At 40.2% G+C, this 20429-nt stretch overlaps 2 protein-coding genes across 5 annotated transcripts in view; both read right to left on the reverse strand.

Annotated features, from left to right (window-relative positions):
• Positions 1 to 95: 95 nt before the first annotated feature.
• cul3b (cullin 3b) lies at positions 96 to 8761 on the reverse strand. Its single transcript, XM_085916348.1, has 16 exons — positions 8476 to 8761; positions 6364 to 6561; positions 5759 to 5872; positions 5489 to 5649; positions 5264 to 5378; positions 4827 to 5055; positions 4209 to 4354; positions 3545 to 3721; positions 3304 to 3474; positions 3015 to 3122; positions 2745 to 2869; positions 2434 to 2530; positions 1980 to 2114; positions 1660 to 1846; positions 1326 to 1471; positions 96 to 1245 (listed from the first exon to the last, which is right to left on the reverse strand). Exons 1-16 carry the CDS (start codon positions 8536 to 8538, stop codon positions 1114 to 1116), a joined length of 2304 nt encoding a protein of 767 aa, XP_085772474.1. The 5' UTR covers positions 8539 to 8761; the 3' UTR covers positions 96 to 1113.
• Positions 8762 to 11655: 2894 nt separating this feature from the next.
• pde2a (phosphodiesterase 2A) overlaps positions 11656 to 20429 on the reverse strand; it is a 104689-nt gene continuing 95915 nt past the window's right edge. For all 4 annotated transcript variants that reach the window (XM_085917150.1, XM_085917149.1, XM_085917151.1 and 1 more), the window contains 16 exons: positions 20122 to 20185; positions 19884 to 19965; positions 19450 to 19624; positions 18841 to 18953; positions 17634 to 17711; positions 17411 to 17533; positions 17267 to 17337; positions 16438 to 16560; positions 16259 to 16346; positions 15810 to 15857; positions 15293 to 15367; positions 15115 to 15214; positions 14489 to 14601; positions 13846 to 13884; positions 13640 to 13746; positions 11656 to 12530 (listed from right to left, as the gene is read on the reverse strand). In XM_085917150.1, the coding sequence (XP_085773276.1) occupies positions 12296 to 12530; positions 13640 to 13746; positions 13846 to 13884; positions 14489 to 14601; positions 15115 to 15214; positions 15293 to 15367; positions 15810 to 15857; positions 16259 to 16346; positions 16438 to 16560; positions 17267 to 17337; positions 17411 to 17533; positions 17634 to 17711; positions 18841 to 18953; positions 19450 to 19624; positions 19884 to 19965; positions 20122 to 20185 (1634 nt within the window). In that variant the 3' untranslated portion in view covers positions 11656 to 12295. The remainder of the gene's footprint in view (positions 12531 to 13639; positions 13747 to 13845; positions 13885 to 14488; positions 14602 to 15114; positions 15215 to 15292; positions 15368 to 15809; positions 15858 to 16258; positions 16347 to 16437; positions 16561 to 17266; positions 17338 to 17410; positions 17534 to 17633; positions 17712 to 18840; positions 18954 to 19449; positions 19625 to 19883; positions 19966 to 20121; positions 20186 to 20429) is intronic.

Consider the following 20429-nt stretch of genomic DNA (forward strand, 5'->3'; position numbering starts at 1 on the left):
GTGGCTCTCTCTTTATGGACATTTAATTGATGGTTGCAAAGCCATTTGACATGTTCTCAGCCCTTCATGTTGGAAGAAGCTCAAAAGAGAGAACATTTGTTTTCTTCTACATTTATTATGATGAAAACAAGGCCCTGTACAATCCACCTTTGCAGTGAGTACAATAATTATTTTACAATTTGTACACATTAGAACATGGTGCTCATTAGGTTCCACCCATTCAAAATGCAACCAAGGATGAACACACACACACGCACACAAAATTATTGAAACCTGCACCACAGGGATTTAGCCATTCAGAAAGCTGGCGCCATTTTGTGGTCACTCATACAGGCCTGAGTCATATGCTGTGATGAACCAAAACATCTCAAGGGACTTTATAACTGTCTAATACCCATGAAGGAACCGGGTGATAAAAATGTGGTGGTATAGCCTCTGAAAAATATTGGATGTGAGATTGGCGTTTAACAGCATAAAGAGGAGCAATGAACTACTTTCAGGCAATGAACAATCTCAAAAACAAACCGATTTGCAAAATAAATTAAGCACTTGTCAAGTTTTCTCAAGTACTCAAAGTGAATTTGACTGCTATCGCTGTAAGCCAGTAAACACTTTGCCCTCTTTGCTCCACTTCACGTCCTCGGAGAGGGGAAAGAGTGTCTGTACAGCCATTGTTGTGCCACAAAACACAAACATAACACAGACATTAACAATTAAACAGGGGCGTGAATGCAAACGTTTTCTCAAGTCTCTGTGTAGCCACAACATGTCTGCTTAGTAACCACCGAGCAACACTCCTCCTGCAACCTTTTGAACAAAAAGGCTTTCAAAATTCTCTCCAAAGGCCACAAGAAACATACTTTTGTACAAAACCAGAACTTGCGGCCGTTTTTGTTAGCAGAAGAAATCTAATATTGCTAGAAAACTTCCCCATCGTTTGCATGATATTTTTTTTTTTTCTCCTAACATTTTTTATGGAAGAAAGGTTAAACTTCCCAGTGTATCCCAGAATCAACGATGAGAGCACTTCCAAGTTCACTCAAACGCATAGCAGTCCACAAAAACAAGGCTCGCTGTTTCTCCCGTCTCTATGGTGCACTGAATTCACGTGGTTTACGCTACATATGTGTACACTTTGCGGTCCTCCGGCGTTCGTGCCAAATATTCCCTCTCAATGAGTCCTTCAATACGCTTCTTGATGACTACGGGACTGGGGAGGAATCGTGCTCGCAACTGCTGTGTGACCTGAGGAGTAAACACAAAAAGCGGTGAGTAGAAGCTCAACTGTGCTTTTTCTCGAGAGGAGGCGAACGCTAGCAGCTCACCTCTGCTACTAAGACATTGTGCTGCATTTTCTTCCTCGACTTCATGATGCGAACAATAGCAGCTTCAATCTCGTGCTTCCTGTCATCGTCCACCTTCTGTCGGGTCTCTTTTCTCTCTGGGTCGGACTCCCCTTGTTTAGCAGCCACTAGGGGGCAGACATGACGTGTACGGGATCAGCACTCAAGGATGACGTTGAAAAGTATTTCACAAGCTTTGAATTGACTTGATGCATCAAGAAAAATCTTTATGTGACCCTCCATATAAAAAGGGGAAAAAAAAGATTCCCCTGCTCCTTAATAGCACAGCTCTTATTAACTTAACAGATTGGTGTACCTGTCTGGATTTTGACCCGATGCAGTTTGGAGGTAAACTGGTCATTGACTGTAAACACGTGACCATTCTCAATCTCCTTGGACTTGGGCTCCTTGGTGAGTACTCTCTGAGTGGGCTTCCCACAGGCCAGCGACTGTAGCGCCCGCACCAGCTCCCTCTCTGGAATATCTGTCTCCTGCTGGATCTCCTACACGGTTGGGAGACCAACAGATGGACGCACACATTAGAGTCCAGAATCAGCCATAAAGACACAACACATCCGTGTTCTTAAACTTGTACAAACGAGGGGGGGAAAAAAAACTGGAAAGACAATTGATGACCTCAAAGGTGGATTTCTCTCTGTTGTTGAACAGCATAAGGATGGTCATCTGGAAGGTGGACACCTGCAAGATGTGCTTCCTGGTGTTGGAACCAGTTACTTGGGCTCCCCCAACGCCGACCTCTGACCCATCCTCCTGTTGACACAAATTCTGTTATCACTTCAGTACACAGCAGCTATTCATTTGGTCTCTTAAAACATTTTTTCCCCCCCATTTTAAAATTAGTTAACAATAGAGGTTGAATTTTACTCAGCTGTACAGTATCATTGGAAGGAGAACGTGCATGTGAGGCTGCCTCTACGATGCATAACATACAATTTGTTGCATATAATCCATCAACTGTGCGACCAGGAACAGAGCGTGAGAAAAGTCAAGAAAAATGTAGGAATCAAGCAAAGTTGATGGCCCTTGAAACTCTTTGACTTTAACGTAACATGCCATGTTTTACACATACCTTTTTAATGGGCCCGTAGAAGGTGGCGTTTAGATCCGCAGAGCCCATGTGGTGCTGCAGTGTGAGTTGTCTGCCGCTGTGCTTCCCAAGATAAAACCTGCATGCAGAATGAAGTCACATGAGGTAAACGTCAAAGAGCAGCCACGGTGGCTTGGTTTATCTCCTTTATCAAACTCCACCGGTTGTACAATCTGATCTAATTCCAGCCATCTCGGGTTGGATGATTTCAATCATTACATTTAAACAATGCTTAAATGTTAACAAAATGGGGAGGGAAAAGGCAGAGAAAATGACCCGTTCCACGGACTGACCTTCTGAAGACTTCAAAAGCATGTCGAGGTGAAGGGGGGATATTGCATTTGGGTGTTGCCGACTGTGTCGGCCAGTAGCCTGTTGTCAACACCCTCACAGTGAGATCGACCCCTCCGAGAGACACCTGAGGTTCAAACACAGGCGGACGATTCATTTGCCGCTAAAGGCAATTGCATTTATTTTGACTTTATGTCTTTACATAAAGCGCTAGATTGTAATATATTGCTGAGATGTTATAGGTTGAATTATGGCGTTATGTGTCTGCTCACCCCGGTGGTCTGCAGATGTTGTCTAAATTCATCCATGGTGGTGTTGGAGATGCTCATATCTCGGAACATGCCTTCCAGTTTGGACGTGAACTGACAGCCACACTCAGTCTGAGAAAAAAAATGACCAAAAGCATTAGGTTTGGAAATGGTATATAACAATACTTTATGAAATGCAATTGGCTGAGTATTGCCGAATTATTCTGTTGTATTTGCAATATAGAGGGGGGAAAAAATAAACACATGTCCAAAGGCAAATCTTACTCCATGCCGGTCGGTATATGTCACACACCTTGAGTTTGGAGATCATGTTCTTCTCCGAGTCATCCGACACGCTCTTGTTGGTGAGCAGCCTGCGGGCCAGATGTTGCTTGTAGTAGCGCTCAAACACATCCTTCTCCTGCATGAAGCGGAACAGCACCATGGCCTTGTCTAGTATGGACTCCACCTCCTGCTCCGTCAGCTGGAGAAAAGCAAAACAAAATGAGCGCGACGACGACTCTTGTGGACAATGAGGCGACAATCGTGCTCACCCCTTTTACTCCTTTTTTCAGTTTGTCGTCGATAAAGAGTGAGAGGTACTCGGGCGAGCGCGAGTTGAGGTTGAGGAAGTACTCAAAGTCGCCAGCAATCGTTTGTTTGAAGAGACGGTCGTTACTGAAAGATTCCTGGAGGAAGCGGTCAAAACGCAGCTTCAGGTCCAGTAAGCCCTGTGGAAAGGAGAGAGAACCGAGAGGACATACAATCAAAGAGACAGTAACCTCACATACTGTTAGAAAACACCATACCCAAAATACCCAAGTTAATTCAAACGACGCAACGTGGGAGGTTAGACACTACATTGTTTATAGAGACCACAAAATTGGGGGCCGTTGGTTGGATCCCAGTTGAATTCTGTTTTGAGAAGACTTAAGATCCTGGAATGGATTTGCACGCATGTGTTTAAGATTGACCAAAACACATTTCTTTACGTTGACTTGCCTTCTTTTGTTTATAACCACAAAATGAGAGCGACTCAGGCTCTCTGACTCATGTCATAAATGCAATCAAACCTACTGAACGCCAATCATCACTACGCTTCATTAAAATTGCATTTACGCTAGTATCAGATATAATTAAAAACCGTGGCGACCGTTTTATTGGCTGGGATAAGAAAACGCTTGCAAGTTGGAGTGGCAGTGTGCTGCTAAGGTGTACCTGGATGTAGTCCACAGGGTTCTTCCCTTCTCCCTCCTCGGAGACGAGAGCCTTGCCTTGCTCCCGAAGGTACGAGCTCATGCACTCGCACATGGTCTTCAGTCCATTTGGAACTCGACTGAACAGCTTGTACATACACGCCAGATCTGGGGATTGACGCACACAGGAACACCACATACATTAAAACGGGAATTTTAGCAGCTGACAAGCACTTTTAATATACAAATGGGTTTCTAATTTGTGAGAATTCAGAATATAGCGAAGCTAAAACTAATTGTTTGCTCTACGTTCAGTCAGATTATGCACGTCTGATGTAAAGAGCGCCATTTTTTTCCCCGCCTCCTCACTCATGGGCTTCTTGTGAGGAAATCCAGTAGGCGCTGCATTTGGTTTGAGCCTGACACATCACTGAGCACTCTCATGAGATCATAGCCGTGGGTCGTTGAGCAGGCGGACTCTTCCAACCACATCCTCCCACTGTTTTCTTAACTTTCTTTCCTTAGTCAAACTACATAGGCTGCACTCATTTAATTGACTAGAAATTACACGTAAACACTCCACAATTTAGCATTTGGAGACTATTTTTGCTGTTGCTAGCAGCTGAAACAGTTCACTTACCATCAGTCTTGCCATTCTTGAGCATGTGGACCAAACCAGAATTCTCCATCTCCACAATTGTCTTCATGTGCTTGGATATGAGCTCCCGCTCCACTACCTTGACAATGGGCTCCTCTGTGGATTTATCCAGGCAGTGCATCACCCGCTCAATCTCCTCGTTAATCCTGGCCTCCACCTTCTTTATGTACACACTTGCACTGTTTTCTGCAAGGAACTTCTGGCTCTCCATCTGAGAGAAACATGAAATGCAACGTTAGTGGGCCTCATGGGTTTTCTTTTATCTATTCACTCTATTTAATATTTCAGTTAAATGATTATGTGTTCAATAAAAAATAGCGTGATTTTATGACATTAAAGAAATTTCCCCAAACCAAATATTTGGAGAGGTATCGAGTGAACAGCACAGCACGGTAGACCATTGTATTGATTTGACAGACCTGGAAAAACTCTGCCGACATTTCCAAGAAAGGTGCTTCAAAGTCCTCTTCATAAACTGATCTGCCTTCAAGACCAAGGATCATCAACATTTGGCAGGCATTTCTGATGGCGCCCCTAATGGAGATCAGAAGCGGAGCCACCATTAGATCCATTGCCATTAGCGCCAAATCAGTTCTGTTCACTCCAAAAGAAGTAATTGCACAAAATGATGTTTGATCTTCTACCTGTCCACCACCTCCCCTTTCCTTTCACGTGCGATCATGTCCAGTAGGGTTTGTCGAAGGTGGTCTCTGATACAGCCGTAGCGGACAACCTGATCTCTAAATATGATGAGACCCAAATTGTAGACATTCTCTACGTTATTCTGCTGCACATATACTCGGTCCTGTGAACAAGTAGAAAACAAAGAAGTGTGTTTTTGATGTGCAAACTAAGTGGCGGGCAGTTTCCAGGTGCTCGGTCGATGAGGCTAAAAAAAAACAAAAAAAACTGACCATGTACATCAGGATGTCCCGAATCATCACCATTGCAGTCTGATGATCATTCCAAGCCTGGTTTAGGGTTTGGAGGAAGTTATTGTTCAGAGAGTTGAGGACATCTTCTCGTACCTTTGAGGAGGAAAAAAAGGAAATTAAAATGTGGATGTTTCCGCATGCTATGCGATGAATGTGACCACATTTGAAGAGAAAATAGCAATGCCTTCCTTAAAAGAGATGACACTTTGCTATATCTTACTAGCAGACATTCAGCAGTGTGATAGGAGTCCCTGCAGTGTGACTCAGCAGAAAAGAAAAAAAAAAAAAAAAAAAAAGAAGAAAAAAAAATTCAAACGTCACAGCAGAATTTAAGGTCACGCTGACCTCTGCTATTTCTTTCCTACTGGAGTGTTGATGAATAATCACAGGTGCTCCTTCAGTTTCGTGAGATCAAACTACACGAACCATTTTCACATCCACACAAGATGTCCTGCTGACTAATCTGATTAGGCAGTCAAGAGGAATATAGTTTTCGTATTAAATGGAAAAAGTCTGTCATGAAAATGTGCGGACCTACTGTGTGGAAAAAGTGATAGCGATAAGTACAACCATGTGTATCTTACTTTGTTGATCAGATGTTCTGTGACAACCTCCCGCAGGCCGGTGTAAAGCTTCTCTCCGTGTTTGTGGAGGACCATGGTGTAGGCGTTTCTGTAGAGCTCCTCAAAGCTCAAACCACTGTTGTTCTTCCTCTGAATCTCCTGAATGGCATTCTTCAGGAGGTCCCATATATTGTTCACATACTTCTCATCCATGGTCATCTGCAAGGTAATAGTATGTCAACGTTTTCGTACTTCTAAGCGAGTACTTCAAGTATGTTTTGTCATAATTCATAATTAACGATATTCATTTTCAAACATGGATCAGGTTAATGTCTCAACTTTTTTTTGATAAATCTCTGCTAGTGTTAGTGTTTTTAAATGATAATTTCTAGAGCGTTCATAGAACATCACCATGAGAGCTATTTTTACAATAGCCCCACAGGCTATTCATGTGGTGGGCGTGAGCAACCTGGTGCCCGCGGGCATCACAATGGTGACCCTTGATTTAGTGTTTAATTACCTAACATACATGATAAGGGAGCTTTTGCATTCAATGGTCTGTCTGACTAAACTCACCTTAATTCATTCTCAGATTGTTTTCTTTTTAACGTTGTCCAAACATTTGGTATTGGTTGGGTTATTGAACAAACAAACAACTTATCAGGCCCCGCCCATACATATGTATGTATGTATAATATATGTTATATTCATACAACCCCTTTGTACAGAATTAATGAGCTAACTTAACAAAAGTGTTTACTCCAGTAAATGCAGCAAATGAGAGCTTGCTCACGTCACAGTCATATTATGACTCATCTTAATTAAACTAACAGTTCACTAATAAACAGACAGTTGCCTGTTGTTGCCGAAAACATTAGTCTAACCATCCATTTTCTTTTACGCCTATTCCATGGACCGGTTACTAGCCAATTGCAGAGCACATATAAACAAAACCATACACACTGACAATTAAGGAATACATTTTGGGTCTCCAATTAACCTATGATGCATGTTTTTAGAACGTGGGAGGAAGTGCAAAATAGCACAAGAACATTGAGACCAGGGTAAAATTGACATATGAAGGCCAGAGCCTAAATTCCAACCCTAACCTTTGGACAACTGTGTTGTCTACATACTCCAGCATTTTACCTATTGGAAAAATTAACCACAAAACTGTGTGAATGTGAGCTGAATGCCTGAATAATAAATCCAACTGCGATTTTTTTTTTTAATAGGAGGGTGTGGGGGCATTCACACCTTTAGTGTATCTTGCCAAGAAACAAGCCCATACATACACGATACCACTGGGCCTTATCAACAGGTTCACCCAGATCAAGTTAACGACAGTTAGTGTGAGGCCACGGTCACGCAGTTCAAGCCATCAATAGAACACTAACAGTAGCCAGAAATCCATTTGGATGATATACAAGCTCCCTCAGCGAGTTCCACGAATGAATTTCTACTTTGTTAAATGAGGTCAGCCGAATACGAGGTCTTCCGATGACTTGCAGACAAAGGGAGTGTCAGGTGGACGGTTAAGATTCCTCCAACACCACTGCAATTTGAAAATATCGATCTACTGAGTTAGTATCTTGTATCCATTACAGAATTTACAAGCCCAAAACGATGCTAACTGCTCAAATAATTGTTAGCGTCGATCTAAATGTTGTGACGCCTGTTTATTCATGTACGTCGCTGATGGGCAACCTGACATGATAGCGCACATATGTCAGTTATAAGAAACGTTCAAGTAAAGTTGTATCGGCGTTGGACATTTTATTGTCAAAGCCAAAATATAACCAAAACAACAAGTATCACGAGTCAAGCTAGCGTTAGCGTCAACGACCCATCCGAGCGGCGAGCTAACATTAGAGAGCTTTTCAAGCTAATAGACCAAATAACAGACATGAAACGCTTTGATGAAAGGTCCTCAATATAACAATCCACATATGTCAGCAAACGAGCTACAATATGTGTATGGAGAGAGACGACATTTGACGGTGCCGCTGTTTACTCCTAGTCATCTCCAGCTCAGCTGGTTAGCTTCTTAGCTAGCAGCCAGCAGCCTCAAACCACGGCGATCGAGTCAACCCCAGGCGGACGGGCATGGCATCGTCTCCGGCGTCCACTTACAGGAAAGGCCCGTATCCTCATTTTGGTGTCCTTCTTGGTACCGCCTTTGCTGAGATTGGACATGGTTGCCTCGTCCGTGGGCTCTGTATTCACATTAAAAAGTTCTCCAGGGAGGGACAGGGCGACTACTGGTTACCGGAGCCGCCAACTAGCTTTCACTCGACCTCGGAGCTCCGCGTCCCGGCGCAGTAAGTTTATTGTTGACAGCCAAATTCACCAGTAGTACTTGGCTCAGCAATGGCGGACGGGCTACAAGTCTCATTGCGCAGAGCTCACGCGCTCCAACTCACGCGAGATTTGCAGACAATATTGCAATATTGAATATGTATGTACGTATTTTTCTACATCATTTGTACCAGACGTTGACGTTACATACGTTGGTATGGTTATGTATTCAAAAACCATTTAAGTTTTTATTTTTTACCTGATGGTTGAATTTCTTACTCAAATTGCACAATTACATCTGCAGCATCGTAAGTTAATGAGTTAATGTAATTATTTCACGCTATTAAATCAATTATCTGCAGTGAGATGTGTAATCAGAAAAAAGTGCTTTGTGTGTGTGTGTGTGTGTATATATATATATATATATATATATATATATATATATATATATATATATATATATAAAAAATACCCAATAATTACTTCTAACTACTTATATTATCATGTGCTCCTCCCCAAAACTTTGTTGAGGCCACTTTTGTGTATGATCAGCGATGTTATATTGTTAACTTGGGATGTTTGCATTTTAAATTCGAAGAATGAAGCTTGCACCTTCTGTTCTTTTAATAATGCTCTGTGACTAGGAGTGTAATTTATTGGCAGTTTAAGTGAAATCCTTATCAAATTGCATTGTTTTGGGGAAAAATGCGCTCATATAGAAATATGACCAAATTAGTGTCATAGCTTAGCCACGTCAAAGCTCTCATTTACATTCTCAGGCTCGAAGGCCAAATAATGTTGCTTGCTAAAGCAAATCTTGTGCATAAACCTCTATGATTTTTGCTAAACTCGACCATTTCATTTATACATTAACTTGAACTGTTATCCTTGACTTTTGATTTAAAAATGGATTCTCAATTTGTTGTGATGAGGTTATTATTTATATAGTTTTATGCCCCTCTGAGGGAAACTCTAACTACACCACTGACTTAAAAGAATAATAAAAAATAAAAAAAAGTGACTCACTTATGTTAACACCTTTCATCACATTTATTCCACAAATGAACTAAGTCATCCATTTGCCGCCCATCCCAAATATATCATTGTTCATTGAAAGTCAAGCTCTCAGACTCAACAAAACAGCAAAAAAAGAAAAGAAACAAATGACAGTATTTTGCTTCGTGAAAGCATCTTTTATACAGTGTCGGAATAGATTGGGTTTCTGTTTCAGAATACACGGTTTTCTTTTCTCGTGTCTCATGAAAGTTGTTTGGAGGGGAAAAAACTCAAAAGAAGCACTTTTAATTACATAGAAAATATTTCCCATTGTTAGAATGATAGACATTGTAACATATCCTTCTTGACCCCTTCCTATTTACAGAAATCTTTTTGCCACTGTTACCATGTAAGTCACAGATGAGTATTGCGATGGCCTTATCGCAAGTTAGAATCCTGCTGCTTTGTAATGGAGACAAAGATTGGCTTTAAACATCGAAGGGGACATTTCAAGGCTGACAAAGATGTAGCAGAAAAACAAAAAGACATTCAACAATTGCCCACGTCATTAACTATATAATTAGACAATGAAGAAATAAGTGTACGTTTGACGCTGAAGCTCTCGGCCAAGAAGTCCAAATTCTTCACCTGTCACAAATAGCCCTGACTGTAAAAGCGACACAATGACAGATACACACTCCAAAGTTGAGATCTGAACTTTCTGAGGCATTCTATCATTAAAACAGTCACACTTCACTCACCCTGACCTCAAAAGCCTCAGCCAGCTCAAAGCTCAGGAAATAAATTAACAAGAGACATTTCACAGGCAGACATTTCATATTGCACATGAAAAAGGCAGATGCTTCAGATGAGCTTACATGGTATGGAATCATTTAAAAGAAAAACTCGAGTAGGAGGGAAAAAAACTGTTAAAACACATGTAATATATGCCCTTTGAAAACATCTTAGTAGAAAACCCTAACCAAGGCAGTCAACTCATACCACACACACACACGCACACGCACACGCCCTGATTGCATTATTCTATACTTTCCTCCACCCCGCTGGCATTATTGGGAACATATCATTTCAAATGCGCTGAAAAGACTGCACTAGCTTAATTGGAATCTCTCTTTCCCTGCTACCCACACAGTCACACTTTTTATGCACTCATTTGGTCATGAACTCTCTTCCATCTATCCACGCATGCACACACACGCAGCCCACATACAGTGTTCTCCATTACAGATAGTTATGTTGTGTAACTCAGTGGTTGGCTTCACAAAAGCTGCAGCATTTCCTATTTAAAACAAGGTAAAAGTGGTGCAACATTTAACACAGAACTCCCAACATTTCTAAATGAGGTACAATCTGAGAGCTGAAAAAAAAAAAAAAACTTTCAAAACTTTTCCTTTGGGAATAATTTCATCGATGGCTACATCTCTGATTCCTTTCTTTCAACCTCACTGACAACACTTGACCAGTAATAACAGCCAAATGATGATTTTGATATTTGAAACCAAAACAGGTGAAATGACAACTGTCTTTACAAAGGTTATTTCACAAATCTACATTGTCTTGAGTGTGGTGGTCCTTCAGTCAACACACTGATAGTCAAGCTATGCCTATAACAAATACACAATAATAAACAGGCTCTTATGTTTCAGTTGGTATATATTAAAAGCTCTAAGAAAGGCAGCAAAGATGCACAATAAGGCAGATCCATATGACACACTTGGTGGAGCACACTCAGCTATGGCTCATTTACACGACAGGTGGGATGGATCGTTTTAAAGGGCTTCTCTTCATCTATATTGATTCTGGGAGGATAGTAAGAAAAAAAGTTGGCAAATGATGGTGAAGACATTATTAAATCAATTGTGGTGTGCGTTTGAATTTCATTTTTATTTTTTTAATGTACTATGACGGTAGTTGGGGAGTGATTGTCAACCTGTTTTGCCCAAAGGCTTGAGAAGTCAAAGCAAATTGCCCTTGTGGATTTTTGTGGCAATGTAGGAATGAAATGCTCTATTGTTTAATTCCAACTATTCAATACAAAAATATTCCTATTATATTGAAACATAGACTGCGTTGTCACTTTGAATAAATTAATAGTGACGAAAAAAGTAAAAAAAAAACAAAAACCAACACATCACAAGCACTCTTGAATTGATGGCAGTCGCTTGTGTGCGAACGACGCTCGGTGATTCGAATCAATATCCACATTCATGGAACCTGACACTCAAATAATAAGCACTTTATGTTTGCATGACAACATATCCCCCCCCCCAAAAAAGGTTTCTGTAAAGACAGACGTTCATGTGTGTCATTGTGTTTGTACAATCTTAATCAGGATGAGTACTGCACGTATGAACTTGTAAAACATCTCGTTGAAGTTGTCACTGCACCGACTTCTGCGCTCAAGAACTGGGCACATGAGCAACATGAAGCATGTGATCACCAAAAACCACTTCAGACGTTTCAGATCGATCGTCTCATTGGATTTTTTTTTTAGAAATGTTCTTCTGTCCGTTCTGCATGGCTGCTAAGCTTCAAAGTGACTGACCTCCTCCCTCTCAGGCCACTAAAAGGTGTCCTCAGCCTCTTTATTGGACCACAAAAAAAACAACTTCATGACCCCAAAGATGGGCTACTAGTGTCACTGGCCGTGCCCCCCTTCACAATCGTCAAGGCAGCCGTTAAGGCAGAGGTGGTCGCTTCCGAAAGCGCCCTGGGACTGCAGTAGCTCATATTCCTGGTCCAAGAAGTCTAGGCTGTTGTTGCTAGGCAACCCCCGGATGGTGAACTTGTGGGACACTTTGGTCCACTGCTCTCGATTCGCCGCCACTCTTTCGTAGAGCTCGGTGGCCCCAGGAAATAGTTCAGACAGCAGCCTAATGGAACACAATGAATGAAAGAAGTCACTTTTAGAGGTAACTGAGGTGTTTTCATTGGTATACTTTGGAGGGACCGGGACAGATTGGACGCTAGAGAATCTAAAGTACAATTGAACTAACCTACAGCGGGCACGCAAGCATTAAGTACACCTGCACAATATTTTGAGATGCAATACAAGAGCGTAACTAAAAAGTCCACCTTTACAAAAATAATACTTGGTTTTGATCATTTTTGAAAACGACCATCTTCTGCTCTCATCATCCACAGATTTTGGAGAAAAAAAAAAGCCCACATTATAAAAATCAAGACTAAATAATGATATATAAAAGTTAACTCGACCCAACAAATACTCTGGTAAAGTACAGCTACCTAAACAAAACTACAGGGACCAAGTATTTGTATTTTGTTACTTCTCACCTCCATAAAAGCGGCACAATATTAATCATCTTAAAGTATGATAGAGTGCAACATTATGAGTTTTATAGTGTCTACAAAGCATCTTATTTAGATATCTTCAGTATTGGATGTCATTGACCTGAGCAGGTTTATGTACTGCGCAGACATTGTAGCCATAAAATGCGGCGCCACCTGCTATACACGGATTTGGCCAGTAGGGGGCAACAGAGTTTAAAAATCACTGTTTAATATCATCACTGATATTGCTTCATGTGTTGGCAGATGGTGGCTGCATAATCAGCCAAATGAATCTGAGCCAAAAAAGCTCTCTCGTTTAGACAAATGCGAGTCCAACATTTATTCTCCTTTTCGGTCCTTTCTGCCAAGCTTTGAGAAAATTATCTCGATATTTGGCAATAAACGCTCCACTGTGTTCACATTTTACTTTGGCTCTTGCTTGGTACTGGGGACCGAGATGCTGTTTTACATAATTACACAAATGGCTTTTTTCACTGATCTCCTGGTATATTAACGAGAAATGCCCATTTGCACATGACCATAGCGCAATTCACTTGATAACTTTTGGATTTGCTAATGCATGTGAAAAAAATAGTCCTAATTTCTCCACCACTTTATTGAATTTATTAAAAAGTTTTGTTTTGAAGGAGATTCCAAAGTTGACCCTGATCGAGTTTTGTTTGGTACGCACTTGTAAATGGGCATGGCGATGTGCTCCATGAAGCTGATCTGTAGTTCTGGGATGTACGCTTTTTCCCTGTCCATCATCTCACTGGGCCTGTTCCCCATGGCTTTTTCCTATACACACAGCCAAGATTTATTGTGTTAAATCACACAGCCTGGAGACAACTTGATAAATATGTCAAATTTGTTATTCAACAGTGTCCGGGCACATACCAGATCTCCTTGAGAGAAGAATTCTTTATAGATAAGTTCCTGTAGATAACACAGAGTGATGTGTCATTGTTCATTCAGCATACTTTATGTACATGATACATCATTTTCTTTTTAAAAAGTGTTTAACTAAAGCATTACCAGGGTAGAAATTATTTATTTTATCTATGTTTTAGAATCAGTCCATGTTGATTTAAAGATGGACATCCCAAAAGTCACATAAAAAAAAAAAGGATGCATTTTCCGTGTTTGACCCTTCTGGTTTAAGTAGTGTCATGGCAATACAGTAAAGTACTGTAATACAAATAAAAACCAATATTTTAGGTCTGTTTGGATTCAGTCAGGGATTTGGTGTTGAAAAGGGGACAGAGCAAGATTAAACATAATCCTACATGCATTGCCATCCCTTGAAATAAAGCACTACATGCTGGTACACAACTAAGCAGTTGGTAATCTCTTATTTTGTCAGAAATGATTTAGTGTTGCTGTGTAATCACGTATATTCGAAGGAATGTTGATAACACTGTTAATGTGCTAGCAACACCTGCATAATTAGTTCCATGTCATTAAAATGAAGAATTTTAGCGACAAACTTTGCTTTACATCAACATGTTACATGCATCACAAAATAGAAAGAAACACTAACAGCAATCTTGCGAGTGGTTTTCCAGCCCTTGGTTTGGTCTGACAGGTCACATGATGTCATCAGCAGGCACAGCAGCAAAGAGTGGTGGGTACTGCTTTTAGGATCATAACCATCTAAAGCCATCGACGCACAAACACACAGTCACCGTATTATTTCAAAGGTAACATTTCAATGCAATACAATCAATTTCTAAAGTTTCCAACTCCAAAAAAGGAAAAAAACAACAACCCTGTATGGCCATGACTGACAGGCAGGCACTCAACATTTTGAATGCTTGGAAATTGGCTCCATTTTGTAGACATTCAACCAGGATGACTTTTAATTGATTGCATTCACTCTGAAGTTACACATCACCGGTCAAGAGGTAATAGGCAATTATAGAATGCAAAACTACAGTAAGTTACTGCTTGTGCAAGCTCAAGTAGCAATCTGCTAGAATGTTAAAGGTTCTCACTTTATGTTGTATTCATATTTCTTCTACACTATATCCAGTTATAAAGTGTTTTTTGGAGTAATTCGGGCGCTGTTATTCTAAGTAAATAGGCTCACACTGCCGATTAATTAATTAAAGGTTAAAATAATAATTGATGATGATGATGTCACATCCCCCACCATCTGGTACCCACCATCAGCCATCTTCTGTAAGTCTCTGAATATGCGAAGGTGATGAGCCAGGTCTGTAGCCAGAATGATTTCCCTCATCAAGTCTAGCATGCGCTGGTAATCCTAAAATCGGCACAATACGACACATCAAGTTAATAACAGTGAACACAGATACATGTAAAGATTCTTTTTAGATGGCACCTTTCTGGAGAACTTCTCAAAAATGTTGCAGCCTTGAGTATTCAGAATGGCGATGGCCTGTGCAAAATGATGTCTCTGTGAAAAAAAAAAGACAAATAAATAATCCTGAAAGGATCACTGCGAAATCATGTTAAAAAAGTGTACGTTATGACCACTAGATGTCGCAAAACACACAATGACTCCCGTTTGCAATTGAGCTTTAGAATTATTTTCCCCATTACAAATAATGAAAAGTGTCACAATAATTTTTTTTTACACACAATTACAATTTTAAGCAACACTTTATCACAGTTCACTATCAAGTAAGTGTATAAAGACCCAATACAAGTAACCATCAACAGTTAGAGAAGAGCTGCCTTGTCTCATCTCCTGTTCATTTGTCTTTGGAATTGTTATTTCAATTTTCCTCAAGCTCTTGGAACCAATTCTGAGTCTTGACTGTACACAAAGCAGTAGTCTAATACTATATGGCATTCACAACATGCCTACATCTCACACATTCCTGCTGTGCCTTTACCTCCATCACAGATCCCTCTGAGCTGTAGAGAGCAGCCAGCACAGATTGCTGAAAATAGAGACAGTCAACAAATGAAACACAGTCTTTCATCGCATATGTTGCATTGATTTAAAAGCAACAAGAGCCTCCTAGCCCTCAAGCCATAAGCCTTTCATTGAAGACTGTGAGTCGCTTTTACGATGAATCTTGAAATAGCAAGTGAGTGTACATGATGAGGGTGGAACATACAAACATGCTTCCAATCACAATGACAATTTTGTGTCTCATGGAGGTGAGACACAATCCCATAGGGCATCACTGACAAACACTTTTTGTTTCTACTCCTACTCATAACCCACAAGTGGAGATGCATTACAAAATTTCATTGTATGACTCATGCTCAGGAGGTGTACTCCTTTTAACCATCAGTGTGCGTCATTGCATCGACTAGTTTAGATTCATGTTCTCACTGAGGCCACTTGGAATGAATTGTTGGTCCCGCGATGATCCAGGTCATGGCACAGACAGGAGACAAAGAGAGCTAAAATCTCTATATCCCTACAAATGAAAGAAGGGGAAATGGATTTCATAACAGGCAACAAGTGGCGTGACTGTCAAGGCTTATTCTGGGTCACGGGTGGAGACTCACTCGAGGTAGTTGGACAGCCCAAGGTTTTTGTAGAGCAGGTAGCAGAAGTGGGAGACAGAGAATGCGTGCATCCAATTGTGGTAGGGCGGGTCCCTGTAGCCTTTCTTGACCATTAAACAAAACCTATAAAAAGGAAATAAACAAGAATTCAGAACAGCCAGTGTGAGATACTCCTCTTCATCTATCATTAGATAAAAAGCTGAAAATCACATTTGTAGTGCTTCAAGTGCTGCAAAATTATGAGATGATACAGGTAGTCTTCAACTTATGAACGTTCGTAGAGTGCCCCCCCGCCAAGACCAGATAAATGGACTTTAGGGATTTTGTTTCCCATATTTTTCCTCAGCTGCTGTACAGAACATGAATTGAAGGTTTTTATCAGCATTTTCTGAAGAATGTTTTGGTTTTGTAACACATTTTTGTTTCGCAGAACCCTTAAGGTATCCATTACTGTATTGTGTGACAATTTTATTCATTTTATTTTTATTTAATTTATATTAAGACAGTATATGTGTAAACAGTATCTACTCTGTATAATCTAATTAATTTAATACTTTAAATATTATTTATAATTATATATATATAATTTAAATATTATGCAAATATTATTTGTTTTAATTTAAAAAAATACATGTAAAAATATTTGATAACATTTATCTACAGCTAATTAATTTAATACTTTAAATGCTTTATATGTTTGAATTGAATAAAATTGAATTTCAAAACAAAAAGTATTGACCTACAATTCGACTCATAACCTCCCAGAGCCCATGATGTTCCTAAATTGAAGACTACCTATACTGCAAATACAAGGCTGAGAATATCCAACCTGGCAAGAGTCTGCCTGTCGATCTTGTACGTGTTGATGAAACCCATGTCTTCAAACATACTGAGGACACACTGCAGACACACACGGCAAAATCATTTTCCTTCTATTTGTTCCATACAGCTTGACTCATATTGCTCTTCTTACCATCGGTGTGGTCTCATCAGGTAGCGAGCGCGGCGTGTAGGTGAACTCAGCAAAACAAGGATGGATCTTCTTTACCGGCTCAATTCCTACTACCAGCAGTTTACACACCTCGTCCTCTGAAAGCTGTAGCACACACACACTGAATAATGTTGCGTAAAACAGCACCAAGGTTCAAACCAGTGGCCCTCTGTGTGAGAGTGAGCTCCATGTAATTTAAGTTTACCTTCATATGGTACTTCATCATTTCATTGGCCAGGTGAGATCTGAACTGTGCTTCATGGACCTTCTTGTACAGCAACGACTATAGACACAGCAAATAGTTACTACATAAATTGCATCTTTCACAAGGCCCCACATTTGCACTTTATCCTTCCTCTAAAATTAATGTGTGGAGTAAAAATGCATTTGACCTCTCACAATCTCAGATGTATTTTCAAGTGAAGTGAAAAAAATTAATTCATTGCTGAAAAGCAGTAACCTTCCACATTGAGGACATCCAAATGACCCTCTTTTTTTTTTTTTTTCCATCTTCCCCGCATTCATGTAATGCCTTTAAAATTCAACCTTCTCTACCTTCAAGTGCCAAAAGTAATAGAAATGCATTCTCACATTATTTTAATGACCTAATCCACTTTTGCAGATCCATGGTCATTCTGTAAAACTTCCAAACCGGAGGTCGATTACATTTCGGTGTAGTCCTTAGCACGATTAACTGTTGATGAATCGTGCAACTTGCTCTTGTTTAAATACTAAATGAACTGCCTGGAGGGCAAATATTTTTCAAACTAAAAATCATACAGTTAGACAAACTATCAAACACCTGCAGTCATTATAAATCATACATTGGAAGAATTTTGAATATCAAGGCGAACCTACTAAATTTATTCTACAATATTTATTACATCACTGATGGGTGCTTTTATCATTATGACTGAACTATAAAGTCATTCAAGTCCATTTCAATAAATTAGTTGTTCAAATAAAAAAAAAAAACCCTCACATTCTTTATTTGTTTCTCACGTAGGCTTTATGAGATAATCCTTACTAACGCAAGCACTGTCTTCAATATAATCTTTGACAACTCCATCAGATTGAGTTTAATGGGTGTGCAGCCTCTGCACTACAACATAAAAGCTGCTTGCTTCTATCACGTCCTGGAATCTCTTCAAATTTCCCCGGAGACCTCCATTCGCGCTCGACTCCGACTCTACTCGACTCAGCATTTCCCTCTGATCTGATTCTGGCTTATCAGACAATATCGATATTCTCAAGTGCATTCAGCAAGGTACTAATTTACAGCCGTGATCACGGTAAATACTGCAAAAATAATTTCCTTGACAAGCCAATCAATCAGAGGATATGAGCAATTTGAAATCAGATAAATCCAAATTCCTTGTAACAGTTCAGTAAATGTGTGAGAAGAGACTTACATGGGCAATGCTAATACCACAGTAGATGGAAAAAGCTGTGGCCAAATCCTCATCAAAGCGGTTGAACCACGGCCCGTTCATTTTATTCACCAACTCAGCAACCCCGATCACCTCTGAGGAATATTAAGGGGGGATTACAAATAGAGGTAAGTCAGATCATCAACATGCACGGGCAAAGGTGAGCAGGATGGTTTCTAATGAAGGAAGAAGATGAGTGACAAAAAAAGAAGAAGAAAGTAACAAGGTTGGGGAAACTGCACACGCATAAAAATCCTGTCAAAAGTCTTTCTTGAAGCTTCGAAATGATAACGTACAATTGACATTATTTTCGTTGTTGATTCCTGGAGGTGTTCTAGTCTGTTACAAAATTCATACTTATTTTTACATTTTCACCCGCACCTAAAAAAAAATCATGAATTCCAACTCTGGATAAAATATTCAAATCTACAAGACAGCTCTAGGTTTTCTACCTCGACTGACATGAGGCAGATACGAACAGAAAAACTATTCCCTCAGCATGGGTATTTTTTTTTAACCTTTCCAAAGTCGAGCAGAACTATCCTGGGACACAGTTTTTTTTCAAGAAGAGAATTCTAAATCACAGCTCACCATCGTTCTCATCTTTGATGGGGAAGCAGAGGATGTTGCGAGTCCTGAAACCGGTACTGTCGTCCACACCACGGTAGAAAAGAGGATGGGAGTAGGCGTCCTTAATATTCAGGATTTGACCTGTGGTTGCCACATGGCCTGCAATACCCTGATCTGCTGGGATACGGAATTCCTTCTGCAGGGAAAGCATACATGAAACCTTGTGTTACATTTCATCCATAGTTCTTTCTCAACCATCTCCATTCAAGTCTGGCACTGTCAACAAACAAAATCAAAGCAATTGAACAAGGGTGTGTAGACCTTTTATATTCACAATACACAATGACTTAGTTGTTTCAAATGTTGACATTACATTCAATGCATGTCAATGTGGCCATAAGAATAAAAACTAAACTAGGCTAGGTCATCCAACTGCAGATTGTTTCAAAACCTACCTCTTCATCACTAACCACACCACCGTCAAACACTTTGGCCACTAACTCGTGGCTATGGCGATCCAGTAAGAACACTGAACAGCTGAAAAGACACACAGAGAAAAGTTCAGAGAAGGACAAAGCCGCCAAAATGCCATTTATTCCATTTCATCTCAGGTCATTTTGGACCCTCATTAAACGAGGCAAGATAGCATTTTGCAAAAAGGGATGAAGGCATTCACACTGTTCGCTGACTTACATCTCTGCACCACTGAGGTTCCTGGCCTCCACTATAATTTCCTGTAAGAGCACTGACACATCATCTGAAAGTATAAAGGAGAGGCAGGATGAGAGGAAATAAAAATAAAATGGGAGGGGAAATTACAGCAATTAAAGGACTAGATAAATAATGGGAGATTGAAGCACGAGTAACGGTGATTCATTTATTCGAGCCGATAAGCTTTTTTGTTAACAACGCTCGATGCCAAGAGGTGGGTGCCATTTGTTTCACAGATTGATCGAATCCGCTGTCGCAGCAATCGTGATGGCTGAGCAAAGACTAATTGT

The sequence above is a fragment of the Syngnathus leptorhynchus genome, chromosome 7 (assembly GCF_054491065.1).
Source record: "Syngnathus leptorhynchus isolate UIUO chromosome 7, UIUO_Slep, whole genome shotgun sequence".
NCBI lineage: Eukaryota > Metazoa > Chordata > Actinopteri > Syngnathiformes > Syngnathidae > Syngnathus > Syngnathus leptorhynchus.